We start from the raw sequence: 18,699 nt of genomic DNA, 5'->3' as shown, positions 1-18,699 counted from the left end.
CATGAGCCACCACACTGGGCCAAAATCTAGTACTTCTTAACTAAAGTAGTAACTATCATTTCTTTTGAACACTTATCAATAGGCTTTAAAAGCCAACATATAGCTACCACCTCTTCTTGCTAAATTTTATATATTTCACAGAACATATACTTGGATAAAAGTATGTAGAAGTCTCTGACTTAAATATCAACACATTCCGAATACAATTAAAATTCATAAAGATAATGAACTGAGTTCAATTGCCAATTTGGCTCAAGACAAACTCCTCCACGTTTTGAGAATAGCTGGGCTTCCAAGCTTGAGGCACTGCTCTAGTAAGACTAGAACTGCAGTCAGCTTCAGCCACCCGCATGAGCATTTTGTTAGCTTGGACTGTCTAAAACTTAAGTAAAATTCCAAGCGTGATAGTCATTCAGATTTCAGAGCTCTAAATACATGTGAGCCAGGCGCAGTGGCCCACGCCTGTAATCCCAGCACTTTGGGAGGCCAACACAGGGAGATCACTTGTGGCCAGGAGTCCGAGAATAGTCTGGCCAACATAGCAAAACCCTGTCTCCACTAAAAATATAAAAAGGCCAGGCATGGTTGGCTTGTGCCTTTAATCCCAGCACTTTGGGAGGCTGAGATGGGCAGATCTCATGAAGTCAGGAGTTCAAGACCAGCCGGGAAAACAAACATGGTGAAACCTCATCTCTACTGAAAATAAAATATTAGCCAGTTGTGGTGGCGGGTGCCTATAATCCCAGCTACTCAGGGGGCTGAGGCAGGAGAATCACTTGAACCCAGGAGGTGGAGGTTGCAGTGATCCAAAATCATGCCGCTGCACTCCAGCCCGGGCAACAGGGCAAGACTCTGTCTCAAAAAAATATTTTTTTAAATAAATAAATAGATAAAGACACAAAGTTGGCCAGGTGCAGTGGCTCACGCCTGTAATCCCAACATTTTGGGAGGCCAAGGTGGGCAGATCACGAGGTCAGTAGTTTGAGACCAGCCTGGCCAATATGGTAAAACCCCATCTCTACTAATATAAAAATTAGCTGGGTGTGGTGACATATGCCTGTAATTCCAGCTACTTGGGAGGCTGAGGCAGAAGAATTGCTTGAACCCAGGAGGCGGATGTTGCAGTGAGCTGAGATTGTGTCACTTCACTCTGGCCTGGGCATCACAGTGAGACTCCATCCCCCCTACCCCCCTAAAAAAGACAACAAAAAACACACACAACACAAAGTTAGCTGGGCATGGTGGTACATGCCTGTAATCCCAGCTACTCAGGAGGCTGAGGCACGAGAATCACTTGAACCTGGGGAAGGCAGAGGTTACAGTGAGCCAAGATTGCATCACTGCACTCCAGCCTGAGCAATATAGTGAGACCCTGTCTGTACAATATATATATATATTAAGAATAATTTTAAAAATTAGCCAGGCATCGTGTTGTGCACCTACAGTCCCAGCTCCTCATGAGGTTGAGTCAGGAAGATCACTGGAACCCAGGAATTGGAGGAACTGTGATTACACCACTGCACTCCAACCTGGGCAATAGAGGAAGACCCTGTCTCTTAAAACAAAACAAAACAAAACAAAAAAAACTTCCCGGACTCAAGTTATTTCTCATCCCCCAGATGCTACTTTTTGCTGTGAAAAGAACAAACTCCAGCTAGAACAAGTGAAATGGGGAATCAGTGGTTCACTTTCCTCTTAGAGGTACTCCTGCATTTTACCAATTAACTTTCTCTTTCTGCTGATTCCATGGGAATATGGCTTCTGAAAATGAGGAAATTGTTAACTAAAACACACAGACCTTTTTTAATCGGCTCTCATTGATAAAAGATTATGCAGACTTGGATGCTAACTAAAGGAATCTGCGAACAGCACCTCCACAGACTCTTTCTGTTTCCTCCCCTGGTTGTGCTTTTTTTCCCCGATGTCAGCCTTCTCTATGCTACCCATTCTCTCTACATTTAGCAGAGGATCCTTCCTCCTGTGCAGTGAGGAAATTAGTGATGGGGGAATTGAGGTGGGGTCTCTCTCAATATCCCCTCGCTGTCCCTCAGCCTCCTCTTTGCCACCCACAGAGTCATCTGTATCCACATCCACCATTATCTATTCCCTCTCATCCCTGACTATAGGCATTCCCCAGAGTCCCAATCAAGCTGACACTTCTGCGGCCAGTTCTGTGGTCAGTCCATTTGTCTGAAATGGCCAACTCCTTTTAGCTTTAACTACCTGCATAAAACTCCCTAGAAGGAGAGAATTCCGTCTTATAGCCACGGAGGTGGCCACATGCTAAACCAGAGGTGAGCTCTTGGCTCAAGGGAAACAATCAGCTAACTAGCAATCTTCAATCTACTGAATTCTGCCCAGGGGTGGAACTATACCAGATTATCTTGGCTAAGAATTTGAATTCAGACTCATACACACTCTGCCAATTGCTGTGATGAATGCTAGAACAAAGAAGCTAGATGTGGTGTGAGTCATTCATTCATTGTTTGAATATATATATACTATGCTCCTGCTCTGACCCAGGCACTCTGCTAGGTGCAGGAATTCAGCATAAACAAGACAAGGTCCTGTTTCGGCCGGGTGAGGTCTATAATCTCACAGCTGTAATCTCAGTAATTTGGGAGGCCAAGGCAGACAGACGACCTGAGGTCAGGAGTTCGAGACTAGCCTAGCCAACATGGCGAAACCCCATCTCTACTAAAAATGCAAAAATTAGCCAGGTGTGGTAGCAGGCGCCAGTAACCCTAGCAACTCAGGAGGCTGAGACAGTAGAATCGCTTGAACCCAGGAGGCAGAGGTGGCAGTGAGCCGAGAACACACTATTGAACTCCAGCCTCAGCAACAGAGTGAGACTCCATCTCAAAAGAAAAAAAAAGTCATGTTTTCAATAGAGTTTACAATCTGTCACTCAAATAATTCTATAAAATCTCCAAGAGGTGCTGTAAAATAGTGCCAGAACCTAGTGGAATCTGGAGGCTGGCAGTGGGAGCAGGCGAGAAAAGAGAGGAAACAGGGGGAGTATGAGAGTGGGCACAGATCTAGGCAGAGGAAACAGCATTTGAGAAAGTCCCAAAAGAGGAAGAAAAGAGGAAGGAATGTAGCACATTTAAGGAACTGAAAGAAGGTCTGTACAGCCAGAATACATCAAAACTGAGAGGTACCTAGCCCAGGTGTGATACTGCTTTGACATGCTATCCTACACTAAAATTATCTCAGTGCTTTAATGGACAGCAAAAAAATACAATGAGGCTAAAAAAACATATTCACATATAGGAACAAGGTTATCCCAGCCAAATGTTTCACCAACTTATTCTTTTTATTCTTTTTCTTGAGACCAAGTCTGCTTCTGCCGTCCAGGCTGCAGTGCAAGGCACAATCTCAGTTCACTGCAACCTCCACCTCCTGGGTTCAAGCGATTCTTCTGCCTCAGTCTCCCAAGTAGCTGGGATTACAGGCACAGGCCAATAGGCCTGGCTAATTTTTGTATTTTTAGTAGAGATGGGGTTTCATCATGTTGGTTAGGCTGGTCGTGACCTCCTGACCTCAAATGATCCCCTCCCACCACTACCTTGGCCTCCCAAACTGCTGGGATTACAGGAGTGAGCCACTGTAGCCGGCCTACCAGCTTCTTGCACTAGCAGTTTCCCTCATTTTCATGCTGCCTAGAAACCACAGCCCTACCATCTTTGTCCTGTGCAAAATTAAGTAAATTCACAGCTTTCTTGGGAAAACATGAGAAGTAGAAAGCAGAGTTTGAGGAAGTTTTTGGTGTGTCTACTATGCTCCAAGCGCATTTCTCATATCAGGCAAGACCTATAGATATTCTCATCTAAAAAATCAGCCCCGCTCTGATGGCAACTCCATATTTAAGATAATCCAGATAAGAAAAAATGCTAATTTAATTTTAAAAACTGTTTTAAAGCAAAACTTTTACAATACCTGGTAAAAGAGTTCCTCTTATTTCAAAGGTAATCTGAGAAGGTGTCATTCTGATGATTTATTTTATGATGTTGTGCTAGAAAAAAGAAAAAAGGACACTTATAAAAATATTAACTTCAGATAGCTACCATCAAGAAACAATTTCAATCAAGAGCTATTTATATTTTTAAAAGCAATATTTAATGTCTTTGCAGTTTTATGGTGAGTTTTTTTTAAAAAGTATAACATTAGTGCAGGGGGAGAAAAGAAGTAGATCAGCAAAAAACAAACCAGGCACAGTGGCTCATGCCTGTAATACAAACGTTTAGGGAGGTGAAGCAGGAGGGTGACTTGAGCCCAGGAGTTTGAGACCAGTCTGGGCAACACAGTGTGGCCCCGCATCTACAAAAAAATAAAAAATATTAGCTGGGCATGGGGAGCGTGCCTGTAGTTCCAGCTGCAGATTAAGACTGAGGTGGGAGGATCACTTTAACACAGGAAGTTGAGGCTGTAGTGAGCTGTGATTGTGCCATTGTACTGTAGCCTGAGTGACAGGGCAAGACCCTGTCTCCAAAAAAAAAAAAAAAAAAAGTCTGAAAAAAGTTTTTTAAAAAGCCAAAAAAAAAAAAAACCTCAATTTCAGAGTCCTTATATATACAGGTTGAAATGGCTCTGCAAAGCCATCTTTTGGGAAGAATTTTGCATCTGTAGAGAAACTCCATTATATAGCCAAGCCTTTCCTTTCTAGGCCTTTCCCCAATCTAGGAGAGTCTGATAAGTGACATTAAGGTCTGAAAAATGACATTTGCCATCTATTTTGATGAAGGCTCATAGGTAACAGCCTATGAGCTGTGACTCAGTTACTCGAGAAGTAGCTAGCAAGTGTGGAGCCTAATGCTCCAAAACTATTCTTTAAGAATGTATGCCCAGTCCGGGCGCAGTGGCTCACACCTGTAATCCCAGCACTTTGGGAGGTCAGGCAGGCAGATCATGAGGTCAGGAGACAAAGACCATCCTGGCCAACATGGTGAAACCCCATCTCTACTAAAAATACAAAAAAATTAGCTGGGCATGTTGGCGCACACCTGTAGTCCCAGCTACTTGGGAGGCTGAGGCAGGAGAATTGCTTGAACCCAGAAGATCGTGCCACTGCACTCCAGCCTGGGTGACAGTACAAGGCTCTGTCTCAAAAAAAAAAAAAAAAAAAAAAAAAAAGTATGCCCAAAATATACAGTGTAAAACAAAGTATCTACAACTTGTTAGTTTTTTAAGTAGTCAAGATTCTCTTGCTACATAGTTTCTCTTCTGATAAGCAGCTGTTCTGAATTCAACCTATCTTTCCTGACTAACTCTGTGGTCTGGGAGAAAAACAACTATAGATACAAAAAAGCTTGACTCCAGAAAGAATTTCTACTTTACAAAAAGGAAACAAGAAAAGTATCACCCCTTAAAAAGCAAGTTTGAGAATCTGCTTCTAAGACTACAATGTAACTTACCACTAAATATATATATATATATATATATAAAAGAGGCCAGGCTTGGTGGCTCCCAGCACTTTGGGAGGCCAAGGCAGGCGGTTCACCTGAGGTTGGGAGTTTGAGATCAGCCTGACCAACACGGAAAAACCCCATCTCTGCTAAAAATACAAAATTTGCTGTGAGTGGTGGTGCATGCCAGTAATCCCAGCTACTCAGTAGGCTGAAGTAGGAGAATTGCTTGAACCTGGAGGCAGAGGTTGTGGTGAGCCAAGATCTCGCCATTGCACTCCAGCCTGGGCAATAAGAGTGAAATTGTCTCGAAAAAGAGAGAGAGATAGAGAGGGAGAGAGAGAAAGCTAATTTTTAAATTTCTTCCCTGTCTGTGTCAGCCAAAGGAATCTGTTTCCCATCCACTAACTTAAGTACCTAAAGGAAGTTAAAAAAATAGATTAACACACATATACATATACTTTGAGATAGTTACGTAATTTAAATGGAGAAAGAACATACTCCACCAAAAGACACACCATAGTCTACAAATCTTCAACAACCCCCCAAAAAAAGCCTTTGCCCCTCCAACCCACCAATGCTCCTACAAGAATTCCAATCACATCTTTATTCTGCATCATGTACATTATAAACTTCATTTACATTTATATATTACTTTATGAAACAATTCTAAAGTACCTTTCATAGCTACCTTAATCATTTTTCTAATTCTGTTTTGCTCCCTTCCCCTCCCCTTGAGTCATTTAATGAACACTGCTATGCACAATTACCCACACTTCCCAGTCAAGGCAGATAGATCTATACCAGTAGTTCTCACCGAAGGCAATTCTGCCCTCCAGGGGATTATCTGGTAATGTCAGGAGGCATTTTTGGTTATCACAACTGGGAGTGGCACTCCTGGCATCTAGCGGGTAAAGGCCAAGGAGTACTGCTGAATACCCTACCATACACACAATAGCCCTCCACAAATAATTAATTGTCCAGCTCCAAACATCAACAGGGCTGAGGTTGAGATGAGGATCAAGAGTCCAGGCTCCATGTTAGCTATAAACTATGTATCAACACATTTATGTCAATTATAAAATGTAACACTGAATGTGTGTTTATATACATATAAAAATGTACATTGTCCAATATTCATGTCACAGAGTGCAAGACCATCAATGTGGAGTCATGTCATATTTGGATAAGAAATTCTCTATTTTAAAAATAAAAAGACAAAAAATAAAAACAAAAATTAAAAAAAAAGAAATTCTATATTTGGCAACTTCACCATTTTGGTTAGAACACCCAATACTACACTAGTGAAAACCTTCCCTTTGGCAGGGCACGATGGCTCATGCCTGTAATCCCAGCACTTTGGCTGAGGCAGGTGGGTCACTTAAGGTTAGGAGTTCGAGACCAGCCTGGCCAACGTGGTGAAACCCTGTCTCTACTAAAAATACAAATTAGTCAGGTATCGTGGTGGGCAACCATAATTCCAGCTACCCAGGAGGCTGAGGCAGGAGATTCGCTTGAACCTGGGAGGCAGAGGTTGTGGTGCACCTAGAGATCGTACCACTGCACTCAAGCGGTGACACAGCAAGACTCTGCCCCCCCACCAAAAAAAGAAAGAAAGAAAACCTTCCCTTCATTCATCAAAATAATTTCTAAGATAAATAACTTCTTATTCTACTTTCAGCAACCAAGAGTAAACATGGTGGCCAGGCCTAATCGCTCATGCCTATAATCCCAGCACTTTGGGAATCTGAGACAGGTGGATCACTTTAGGTCAGGAGTTTAAGACTAGCCTGACCCACATGGCAAAACCCTGTCTCTACTAAAAATACAAAAAAAGAAAAAAAAAAAAATTAGCCAGGAGTGGTGGTACATGCCTGTAATCCCAGCTACTTGGGAGGCTGAAACATGAGAATCACTTGAACACAGAAGGCAGAGGTTACAGTAAGCTGAGATTGCACCACTGCACTGCCTGGGTGACAGAGTGAAACTCTATCTAAATAAAATAAAATGCTTGACAAATATTTAAGTTACTGAATTAATTTTAAGAGAGCAAATATTTCATCACCCATCAAAAGGGCTGAAAGAATAACTTCAGTCTTAACCTTTAAGGTGTCCTTTTATTTGGCATTGACTGCCACGGTTCTCAACTAAGGACAACCTCGTATACATGATTAAATAGTTGGTATTTTGCTATTTGCAGATTAATTTTAAATAACTATTTTCATCAACTTAAGGGAAATCAGATATTATTCCCATGTATTAAAATCAACAGCTAGTACAAAATTATCTCTAGATTTCTACTGCATTAAGGCAAACGGAAAACTTAAGTAAATTTAATAAAAGGGAAATGAACTGATTATAGAAATTGAGTCTTTTATTCTCAAAGTTGTTTATAAGAGTGACTATAGTAACTTGGCAGTAAACAGCTCCAGTAAATACAAAGCTACATACACAAGCACAAAAACACCTCCCAGAAAACCTCCCCAAAGGTCAACAAAGCATCATCTTCCACTTCATTTGCCAAAGTCAAGCAATCCGGTTTGATTTCCACCCTGACCACCCCTCAACCCCCAAATTTGATACCATACCATATAAAAGGTTGGAGAGCTGCTCCAAATGCAGTTAACTGGATTATGGACAGAGGCCAAAAGTCTGGTGCAGTGTTGAAGTATACAATTTTGGCATCCAGTTACCACCAGCAAAGCAGCAGTGACAAAGTAAACAATTGTGTTGTGGTACAAAAAATGTATGCACCCACCCATACATCTTCTTCTAAACAAGGAAAAAAAAATCCTAACTTGAAAAGGGGAGGTCTTCTGGATATACAGGAAACAAGAGTAAGATGAAAAACTTAAGTCATTGTATGCACGTGAGCTGACCAGCTAATTTAACCAACTCGCCTATTACCTCACATAGGACTACGAGACAGGCTTTTGCTTTTTGATTATTGAAAACATAACATTCATTTTGTACTGTTTGAAGAGAAAAACTAAACAGCATTTTCATCTGAGATTCTGAGTATTTACATAACCCTTTTTAAAAGACTCAAGCAACTAGCAAAATAACATGGCAATTAGTTTACATTTTTTAAAATTTCAGAGTTCACACTACCTGGCAAAATAAATTTTACTCTATTCTTTTCCTCGAATAAACTTTCCCAACACGTGACACTACTGATTTACCAGCCTGGGAAACAAAAGGGATATGAAGTAAACTAAGGTGCAGGGACATTGACTTTAGAGCTAAACTGAAGTCAGATATTTTTAGCTAAAATGTTTTTCTGGCTAAAAGGAACATCTCTGTTTTCCTTCGAATTTTTTCAAGGAAAAAAGCTGTTTCCAATTCTCCTTGCCCTTTCCTAGGCCTTGGCAGCTTTGATCCTCCTAACTAGCTGAATAAAGGAATATATAAAATTCCTACCTTTCCCTGAGTTAATTTTTGCTCATCTTAGTGAAGAATCATTATGGCCTTTGCTACGTTTCTAACAAGTTGTGACTGTCATTCTGATTCCCATATACTTTAAGCCAATATTTTAATAAAACGTTTTAAGACATTAATGGATCTTTATTAAGAAACTGTTTTGGGCCGGGAGCAGTGGCTCACGCCTGTAATCCTAGCACTTTTGAAGGCTGAGGTGGGTGGATCACCTGAGGTCAGGAGTTCAAGACTAGCCTGGCCATCATGGTGAAACCCCATCTTAAAGAAAAAAAAGAAACAAACTGTTTCTGGAATAGATTTCATTAAGCCAAGTCAGTTCCTTGATCAACTCTGTAAACAATGCAGTAACATTTCCCCAAATGTTTTCCATTCATTTTATCGTGATATTATTCTCATGTGTATGTTTCACACATTTTTTTTCCTATTTTAACTCATACATAAAGATTTAATTCATCAACGTACTTTAGGTATATATTAAATTTTGCTCACTTTGCCACGATGAGTTTTCTTTTGTGGTGATTATTTCTCTGAGTCCAACTTTCCCACGTCGTTATTTGCAGATTTAAATTTTGTATAGAATACTAGAGTTTTCTCTAGCTCTTGGTTCTTCCTAGTTCTTAATCAGGAATAGATTGCACCATGTGCAGTTTTGCTTGGTGTTATTTGTATCCACGACATTAGAAATTCTGGGGGGAAAAAAAGACTGCTAGCTTGTATTTATTTGTTAGTTAAGTCACAACTTGTCAGAAACGTAGCAAGAGGAAGCATGAAGGGGTAGAGTAGTGGGTGAGAGCTGTGCAGAAACGGGAGGAGGGCAACGGAAGAGTGTGAAGAAAACATCGGGTCCAAACATCCTGCTCGCTTCCATCAGTTCCTCTACGCAGGTTACATCAGACTAACAGCTGCCTTAAGGTGGAAGAATCCTCTACAATTCATGCCTGATTTCTTTTGCAGCCGGCCAGTGGAGTCTGGGGAGAGGGTTGATGAAAAACACCTAAGTGATTGAATGGCTCTCTCCCCTAACTCAGCAAGGAAGTCTGAAGAGCTGTGGGAAAGTAGAGCTTTGAAGAGAAGGGGCAGCAGACCTAAAAAATTGTATCGAGGTCACTGATGACTATTCCTGGAACCTCTTCGTAGGAAAGGCACTTTGGTTTCTGGGAATAACTGAATTATACAAGCATGCCCTAGACTACGTGTCTAGGCAATTTCGGAAAATAAGCAGTTGTCAAAACAGGATGAATAACTTAGGGATACAGCGCGGCAGTGCGCCAGGGGGCCGCTGCGGGGCAGGGGATGTCCGCAGAGGACTTCACCTGCGTCTTTGGTGTCTTTGTTCCCTGACTCAGTACTCTGCATGTTTGCGGTGGTCCTACGCGCCACGCATCCTGCTATGCCTCAAATGCCCCACGCATTTTTCAGAAGGGAACTAAGCCCCAGGCAGCCCAGCGGAACCGCGGCCGTGAACAATGCAAGTCCAACAGTGCATCCCAGCCACCGACTTAGCGCAGCGAACGCCCGAGCCGCCGTTCCCCTGCGGGCAGCGCCCGGCCCGGCCCGAGGACCCCGCCCGCGCCTGGGCCCCGACGCCCCCCGCCCCGCCGCGTCCCGGGGCCGCCCTGACAGCTCGGCCCGCCACGTGAGCGGCTGCCCGGCCCCCGCACCCGGCGCCGGCCCGCCCGCCTCACCTGCAGGGTTCGCTAGTCCGCGGGTCCGCGTCGCCCCCGCCCCGCCCAAGAGCGAGGACCGCGGGCCGAGGTGCCGAGCTCCCGCCGTCCGTGCCTCGCCAGCGCTCTCCCAGACGGCCAGCCGCGGCGCCGAGCGGCAGGAAGCGGCTACGCTCAAACCGGTTTCAGCTGCTCCAGACCAAACTGCCAGGCCACCCTGCGGGGCGGGGCCGGAGGGCGGCGGGGCGGGGCCTGACGTCACGCCCGGCGCTGTCTCAGCCAATCGGCAGCCGCGCGCGGTGGGGACGGGCCCGCGCGTTCCTGGAAAGGGCTGACGTCTATGGCCGAGGGCGGCAGGGCATCCCCCGTGTCCCCTCCGCCCTTTTCAGCTGACCCTGGCACCTGCACCTTGGAGACCTGCCCTGGGGTCATAGGCGTGTACTGTGGTCCTTCAAAGCAGCCTTAGAATAACCGACTGTGGAGCCTGGAACTACAATTCAGAGCTGTACTTTTTTCCCCATTTGAAAACGGGGGGAATGAGCAGTACTGATGTTTTCTGGAAACTTTCTTTCGCTGCAAAACAACAATCACACCTGACTCACATTATTAATTGAAAACGATTAAGTCACCTAAGCTTGATGAGAGTTTATACCCTTGCTGTTCAAAGTATGGTCGACAAGCCAGTAGCACCTGCCAGCACTCAGAATTGCAGACTCCCCAGGACCATCCCAGACCTGCCCTATCAAATCTGCCTCTAGCAGCATCCCCAGGTTAACTAGTATGCAAATGAAGCAGACTCTCCCTGCCAAAGTTGTAGTTTTTGTTTTTTCGAGACGGAGTTTCTCTCTTGTTGCCCAGGCTGGAGTGCAATGGCACAATCTCAGCTCACCGCAACCTTCCCCTCCCAGGTTCAAGCGATTCTCCTGCCTCAGCCTCCGAAGTAGCTGGGATTACGGGCACGCGTCACCACACCCGTCTGATTTTGTATTTTTAGTAGAGATGGGGCTTCTTCATATTGGTCGGACTGGTCTCGATCTCCGGATCTCAGGTGATCCGCCCGCCTCAGTCTCCCAAAGTGTTGGGATTACAGGCTTGAGCCGCCACGCCCAGCCGACAGGGCTCATTTTTTAGAAAATAAATTACAACTGGCTGGGCGTGGTGTCTCATACCTGTAATCTCAGCACTTTGGAAGGCTGAGGCAGGTGGATCATGAGGTCAGGAGTTCTAGACCAGCCTGACCAATACAGTGAAAACCCGCCTCTAATAAAAATACAAAAATTAGCCGGGCCTGGTGTGGTGGAGCAAAACACCTGTAATCCCAGCTACTCAGGAGGCTGAGGCAGGAGAATCCCTTGAACCTGGGAGGTGGAGGTTGCAGTGAGCCAACATCCTGACACTGCACTCCAGCCTGGGTGACAGAGTGTGACTCTCTCTCACAAAAGAAAAAAAAAAATAAAAGAAAGAAAAAAGAAAGAAAGAAAAGAAAAGAAAAGAAAAAAAGCCCTATCAAAAAAAAATTTTTTTTCCCCTTTCTCCTTTGGTGGTCTCCAGAAAGTTAATCAGCATTTGCCACTTGAAGTTCTCCTACAACACTTTGCAACTCACCTAACTTACACTGTTACTTTACCAGTATCAAAGTTACCCTCTGGTTAACATCCAATATAAAATTATATTAGCAGATTTTACTTAAATCCAGTGAGATATTGAGAACTAAAAAGAGGCCTGGTGCCAAGGTGGCTCATGCCATTAATCCCAGCACTTTGGGAGGTTGAGACGGGCAGATCACCTGAGATCAGGAGTTTGAGACCAGCCTGGGTATCATGGCGAAAACCCGTCTCTACTAAAAATACAAAAATTAGCCATGTGTGGTGGCTCATGCCTGTAATCCCAGCTACTAGGGAGGCAGCCTGGGTGGTGGAGGTTTTCGTGAGCTGTGATTGCACCGCTGCACTCCAGCCTGGTGACAGAGCTAGACTCTCGAAGAAATAACAACAAAACAAAACAAAAAATCGACTACAAAGAACCACCTTTTGGGAGATGTTGAAGTTCTCTTACAACAAGAAGTGGACAAATAGCTTGAGTTGCATGCTGGTTCAAAACTGGCCTACTAAAAATGTATTTGGATTAAATGAGCTCTAGCTTTAGACCAAATTTCTGGTTTTAGAAATTGGGTTGTTCTTTACCACATTTGATATTTAGCTTGGATTCAATCCCAGAAATTTTCTGACAATGTCATCCATTCACTTAAACAATTAAGTGCCTGTTTTATGCCAGGCTCAGGATGCAATAGTTTTTGATAGTACTCATTTTAATCCCATATTTCTTGGAGAGTTAAAATTCCTTCTGGTATGTGCCATTACTCATCAAACTCTGCTGCCGTATGTTTCCTAAGTAGTTCGGAGTGAATTTCCTCTGTTAGTCATACTTCAGTGATAAATTTTTTTATGTTCGCTTCCTTTAAATGTTTATCGATCTTTATTTTTCTTTCTTTCTTTCTTTTTCTTTTAAGAGATTGGGTTTCACCATGTTGGCCAGGCTGGTCTCGATCTTCTGACCTAGTGATCCACCCACCTTGGCCTCCCAAAGTGCTGTAATTACAGGTATGAGCCACCATGCCTGGCCGGATCTTTATTTTTCTTTTTTCTTTTTCATTTTTTTTGTGACAAAGTTTTGCTCTTTTTGCCCAGGCTGGAGTGCAATGGTTGTGATCTCGGTTCACAGCAACCTCTGCCTCCCAGGTTCAAGTGATTCTCCTGCCTCAGCAGGAGGATTACAGGCTCCACCACCACACCTGGTTAATTATACATTTTTAGTAGAGATGAGGTTTCTCCATGTTGGTCAGGCTAGTCTCGAACTCCTGACCTCAGGTGATCTGCTGGCCTTGGCCTCCCAAGGTGCTGGGATTACAGGCATGAGCCACGGCACCCAGCTCCCTAAATCCTTTTGAAATGACAGAATAAGTATACATATTCAAAGGATGCCATCTATGGCCAGCAACTGAGGAATGTCTAGAACAGGGGTTCTTTTGGTCCCGTGGGTCACATTGGAAGAAGAATTGTCTTGGGACACATATAAAATACACTAACACTAAAGATAGCTGATGACCTTTTCGAAATCACAAAAAAAATTTTTGATTAAGTTTTAAGAAAGTTTATGAATTTGTGTGGGGCTGCATTCAAAGTCACATGTAGCCTCTGGGCCATGGTTGGACAAGCTTGTTCTAAAAGATGTTGAACAAGCTAGTAGCATTAGAAGACTGGCAGAGATGGGTGGGTGTGGTGACTCCTGCCTGTAATCCCAGCACTTTGGGAGGCCAACATGGGCGGATTATCTGAGGTCAGGGGTTTGAGACCAGCTTGGCCAAAATGGTGAAACCCCATCTCTACTAAAAATATAAAAATGGCTGGGTACGGTGGTTCACGCCTGTAATCCAAGCACTTTGGAGGCCAAGGTGAGCAGATCACCTGAGGTCGGGAGTTCAAGACCAGCCTGACCGACATGGTGAAACCCCGTCTTGAAAAAAAAAAAATTGCCGGGCACGGTGGCTCACGCCTGTAATCTCAGCACCCTGGGAGCCGAGGCAGGTGGATCACCTGAGGTCGGGATTTCAAGACCAGCCTGACCAGCACGGTGAAACCCCGTCTTTAAAAAAAAAAAAAAGGTGGCACATGCCGGTAATCCAAGCTACTTGGGAGGCTGAGGCAGGAGAACTACTTGAGCCCAGAAGATGTAGGTTGCAGTGAGCTGAGATCATGCCACTGTACTCCAGCCTGGCCAACAGAGCAAGACTCTGTCTCAAGACTGGCGGAGACACCTATACCCACCTAAGAGAAGATGCCGTTTAACACAGTCTTGCTTAGAAACGCTTTGATAATGCAACATATTTTAGATTACTCCATAATCACGCTGCACGGATATTGAAGTAGAATACAGATAATTAAAATATAGATAATGGATTCCCACATTCCTTTTTCCCAACACTTTGTGAAATGTAAATTTTTTTTTCTTTCCACCTCCACCTCCTGAGTAGCTGGGACCACCATGCTAGTATGTCTGGTTAATTTTTTTTAATTTTATTTTTTGTATAGATGAAGTCTTGTCATGTTGCCCAGGCTGAACTTAAACTCTTAGGCTCAAGAGACCTCCCCCCTCACCCTCCCAAAGTGTTGGGATAATAGGCGTGAGCCATGGCTCCCAGCCATATGAAACACATGGTTAATGAGATCAATTTAGGTCTTACCTGATTACTTCCAGAAAAGCTCCATATGTTTTGAGTTGTATAAAATATTTAACATTCATTATCATATTTGATTAAATAATGAAATTCGTTACCTCATTTGTCTGAAATCAAGACCACAGAATCTCGCCTTATGCGATCATTTTTCGAAAAACATTAATAGGGAGTCTGAGCCTACTCTGGCTCTGGAGGCTGCCTGATTAAAAGAAAGAAAGAAAATAGTAGCAGGCCAGCCTGGGCAATGAAAAGTGATTCTAGCTTAAATCTATGTCTATGTTATATATATGGCAGAATATGGTGGCACCAGCCTGTAGTACTAGCTACTCCTGAGGCTTAGAGGGGAGGATCTCTTGAGTCTGGGAGGTCCAGGCTGCGGCAAGCCATGATTGCACCACTGCACTCCAGCCTGGTTGACAAAGGGAGGCTATGTCTCTTAAAGAATAAAAAATAAAAAATCAGCAGTATTGATGCAAAAAAACTCTAGACATAGAAGCCAGACATGGCTTGAATCCTACCCTTCAGAAGTGGACTTTTTTTTTTTTTTTTTTTTTTGGACACAAAGTCTCACTTTTTTACCCAGGCTGGAGTGCAATGGTGCAACCTCAGCTCACTGCAGCTTCCACCTCCCAGGTTCAAGCAATTCCCGTGCCTCAGCCTCTCAAGTACCTGGGATTACAGATGTGTACCAGTATGCCCAGCTAATTTTTGTATTTTTAATGGAGACAGGGTTTTACCATGTTGGCCAGGCTGGTCTTGAACTCCTGACCTTAAGTTATTCTCCCACCTCCGCCTTCCAAAGTTCTGGGATCATAGGCATGAGCCACCATGCCCAGCCTATGACATTGTAAACATTAATCTTTAGTAAAAATGTTGCTGCTACTGATTTATTTATTTATTGACACAAGTCTTGCTCTGTCCCCCAGGCTGAAGTGCAATGGTGTGATCTTGGGTCACTGCAGCATTCACTTCCTGGGTTCTAGTGATTCTCCTGCCTCAGCCTCCAGAGTAGCCAGGATTACAGGTGTGCCTTGCCAAGCTAATTTTTGTATTTTTACTAGAGACAGGGTTTTTTTATGTTGGCCCAGCTGGTCTCAAACTCCTGACCTCAAGTAATCTGCTGCTTTGGCCAAAGTGTTGGGATTACAGGCTTGAGCCACTGGGCCCAACCATGACAAGATCTTATTCTGTTGCTGAGATTATGGGTGCACATCACCATGCCTGGCTAATTTGGGGTGTGTGTGTGTGTGTGCATGCGTGCGCGTGTGTGTGTGTAGAGAGATAGTCTCACTATGTTGCCCAGGATGATACAGTGATTTTTTTTTTTTTGAGATGAGGTCTCACTCTGTCACCCAGGCTGAAGTGCAAGTGGTATAATCTCAGCTCACTCACTGCAGCCTCTGCCTCCCAGGCTCAAGCAGTCCTCCCACCTCAGCCTCCCAAGTAGCTGAGACCACAGGAGCATGCCACCACTTTTGGTGGAGGGGGGTTTCTCCATGTTGCCCAGCCTAGTGTCAAACTCATGAGCTCAAGCGATCCTCCCACATTCACCTCCCAAAGTGCTGGGATTACAGGTGTGAGCCACAGTGCCCAGCTGATATAGTGATTTTTTTTAAACCAACCACCAACTATAGCTTTAACCATTGTGAGTTTCCTTTTGTAGCTATTACTTCATGAGTCCAATTTTGCAAGTCCAAATTTTGTCACAAAGTGTTGATTCTTCCAACAATGGTTAGGTAATAACACAGCTTACCTTGGCAGTTTTAGCTATTATCAGCTTCGTTTTGCACTGATTCTTCTCCCAGAAATATTCATTATAAGTTGGATAAAAGAGTAATAAGAGTGATCACTTATACTTATCTCTTGGCCAATTGATGAAAACATTTTGATTATTCTCAGATATTCCACAATTGCTCTACTATGAGAATCTTTTGTCAGACTCGAACACTATCAGTTATATGTGTTTTATGCACCTCATTGGTGACCCTGCTACTCAAAGGAACTGTCCATGCCTTTTACTCCCTTGGCTTGAGTCCATGGGCAATTTCCCAAATTATAGTATGCACTACTTAGGCTTCACGTAGGTGAAAAAATTTTTAGTGTTTGCTATTGATTGTTCTTTTAGATAAAGATCAATCCTATATGGAGAAGACCAAGGAAATTGTTGATTTCCAAAGCAATTTAAGTGCCTCCAATGTGAGCCTTTAAACCGATTTTAAATTGGCTGCTGCTTTTCAGGTATATTGCTTTCCAAGTTCTCGAATCCATCATAAGATCCAAATTCTGGAGCAAGAAAGGTTCACATGATAAGATCAAAAGGTCTTCCTTGACCCATTTCTTCCTTTATGAAATGGGAATTTAACACCACAGGACAGCCTGGAATGGTGGCTCATGCCTATTATCCTAGTGCTTTGGGAAGCTGAGGTGGGAGGATTGCTGGAAGACCAGGAGTGTGAGACGAATTGGGCAACATAGCAAGACCCCATCAATAAAAATAAAAGTAAAAATTAGCCAGGCATAGTGGCTCACGCCCATAATCCTAGCTACTTGGGAGGCTGAGGCAGGAGAATTGCATGAACCAGGGAGGCAGAGGTTGGAGTAAGCCAAGATTTCTCCAGCCTGGGTGATAGAGCAAGACTCCATCTCAAACAAACAAACAAACAAACAAACAAACAAACAAAGGCCAGGCATGGTGGCTCACACCTGTAATCCTAATACTTTGTGGGGGGCATAGGAGGTGGATTACTGGTGCCCAGGAGTTTGAAGCCAGCCTGGGCAACATGGCAAAACTCTGTCTCTACAAAAATATAAAAATCAGCCAGGCATGTTGGCATGTGCCTGTAGTTTAAGCTACCTGGGAGGCTGAGATGGCAGGATTGCTTGAGCCTGAGAGCTCTCGACCGCAGTGAGCTCTGAACGCACCACTGCACTACAACCGGGGAAACAGAGGGGAGATCTTGTCTCCAAAAGAAAAAAAAAATATTCAAAAGCTATCTCAAAAGTCTGGTCTTAGATTCTACAATAGTAATATTAATTACAGGAGTGATTGGAGAAGTTGCAAATCTTGTGATTTCAGAATAAAGACTGGTAATCCTTTATGCCTGCATTTTAGTCAAATTTAAACCCCTCTCATCCTCCTATCCTGTGGCTTTCATTAGTTTTACAAAGGCAGTTTAGTTTTGGGAAGGGCTGTTATCATTTTTAAAAATTTTTTAATCTTTTTCTTTTTCAGGCTGGGTGTGGTGGCTCACGCCTATAATCCCAGCACTTTGGGAGGCCGAGGTGGGTAGATCACTTGAGGTCAGAAGTCCAAGACCAGCCTGACCAACATGGTGAAACCCCATCTCTACTAAAAATACAAAAAATAGCTGGGTGTCGTGGTGGGCATCTGTAATCCCAGCTGCTCAGGAAGCTGAGGCATGAGAATCACTTGGACCTGGGAGACAGAAGTTGCAGTGAGCCAAAATTGCTCCACTGCACTATAGCCTTGGCAACAGAGAGAGACTCCATTAAAAAAAGGGGTGGGGGGCATCTATAAGTTTCCCAATGAAAAAGAAAAAGATATATTTTTTTTAAATGGAGTCTCTCTCTGTCCCCCAGGCTGGAGTGCAGTGGTTCAATCTCTGCTCATTGCAACCTCTGCCTCCCGGGTTCAAGCGATTCTCCTGCTTCAGCCTTCTGAGTACCTGTGACTACAGGTGTGCACCACCACATCTGCCTAATTTTTGTATTTTTAGTAAAGACAGCATTTCACCATATTGGCCAGACTGATCTCAAACTCCTGACCTCATGATCCATCTGCCTGCCTTGGCCTCCCAAAATGCTGGGATTACAGGCATGAGCCATCACCCTGGACCTGGGCTATTATCACTTAAACTGCAAACTAAATTTCTCCCATAGTTAGCTTTGCCCATGCCCAGGAATGACCAAGGGCAGTTTGGAGGATAAAGACAAGATG

The 18,699-nt window shown here is 43.8% G+C and overlaps 1 protein-coding gene across 3 annotated transcripts in view; it reads right to left on the bottom strand.

Moving 5' to 3' along the window:
• GPCPD1 (glycerophosphocholine phosphodiesterase 1) overlaps positions 1 to 10,551 on the bottom strand; it is a 67,353-nt gene extending 56,802 nt beyond the window's left edge. The window contains exons 1-2 of one of the 3 annotated variants that reach the window (XM_021665720.2): positions 10,529 to 10,551; positions 3,940 to 4,015 (exon numbers count right to left, since the gene is read on the bottom strand). In XM_021665720.2, coding sequence (XP_021521395.1) covers positions 3,940 to 3,988 — 49 coding nt within the window. In that variant the 5' untranslated portion in view covers positions 3,989 to 4,015; positions 10,529 to 10,551. Of the gene's footprint in view, positions 1 to 3,939; positions 4,016 to 9,305; positions 9,785 to 10,528 lie in introns of those variants that run through there. The other 2 variants (XM_012455402.2, XM_012455400.2) reach the window with 2 other exon arrangements.
• Positions 10,552 to 18,699: the final 8,148 nt, after the last annotated feature.

Source organism: Aotus nancymaae, unplaced genomic scaffold, assembly GCF_030222135.1.
Source record: "Aotus nancymaae isolate 86718 unplaced genomic scaffold, 86718_ANA_hifiasm-v0.15.2.pri h1tg000029l, whole genome shotgun sequence".
NCBI classification, from domain to species: domain Eukaryota; kingdom Metazoa; phylum Chordata; class Mammalia; order Primates; family Aotidae; genus Aotus; species Aotus nancymaae.
The sequence above is the reverse complement of the archived record's forward strand: the minus strand, read 5'-3'. Positions and strand labels throughout refer to the sequence as shown.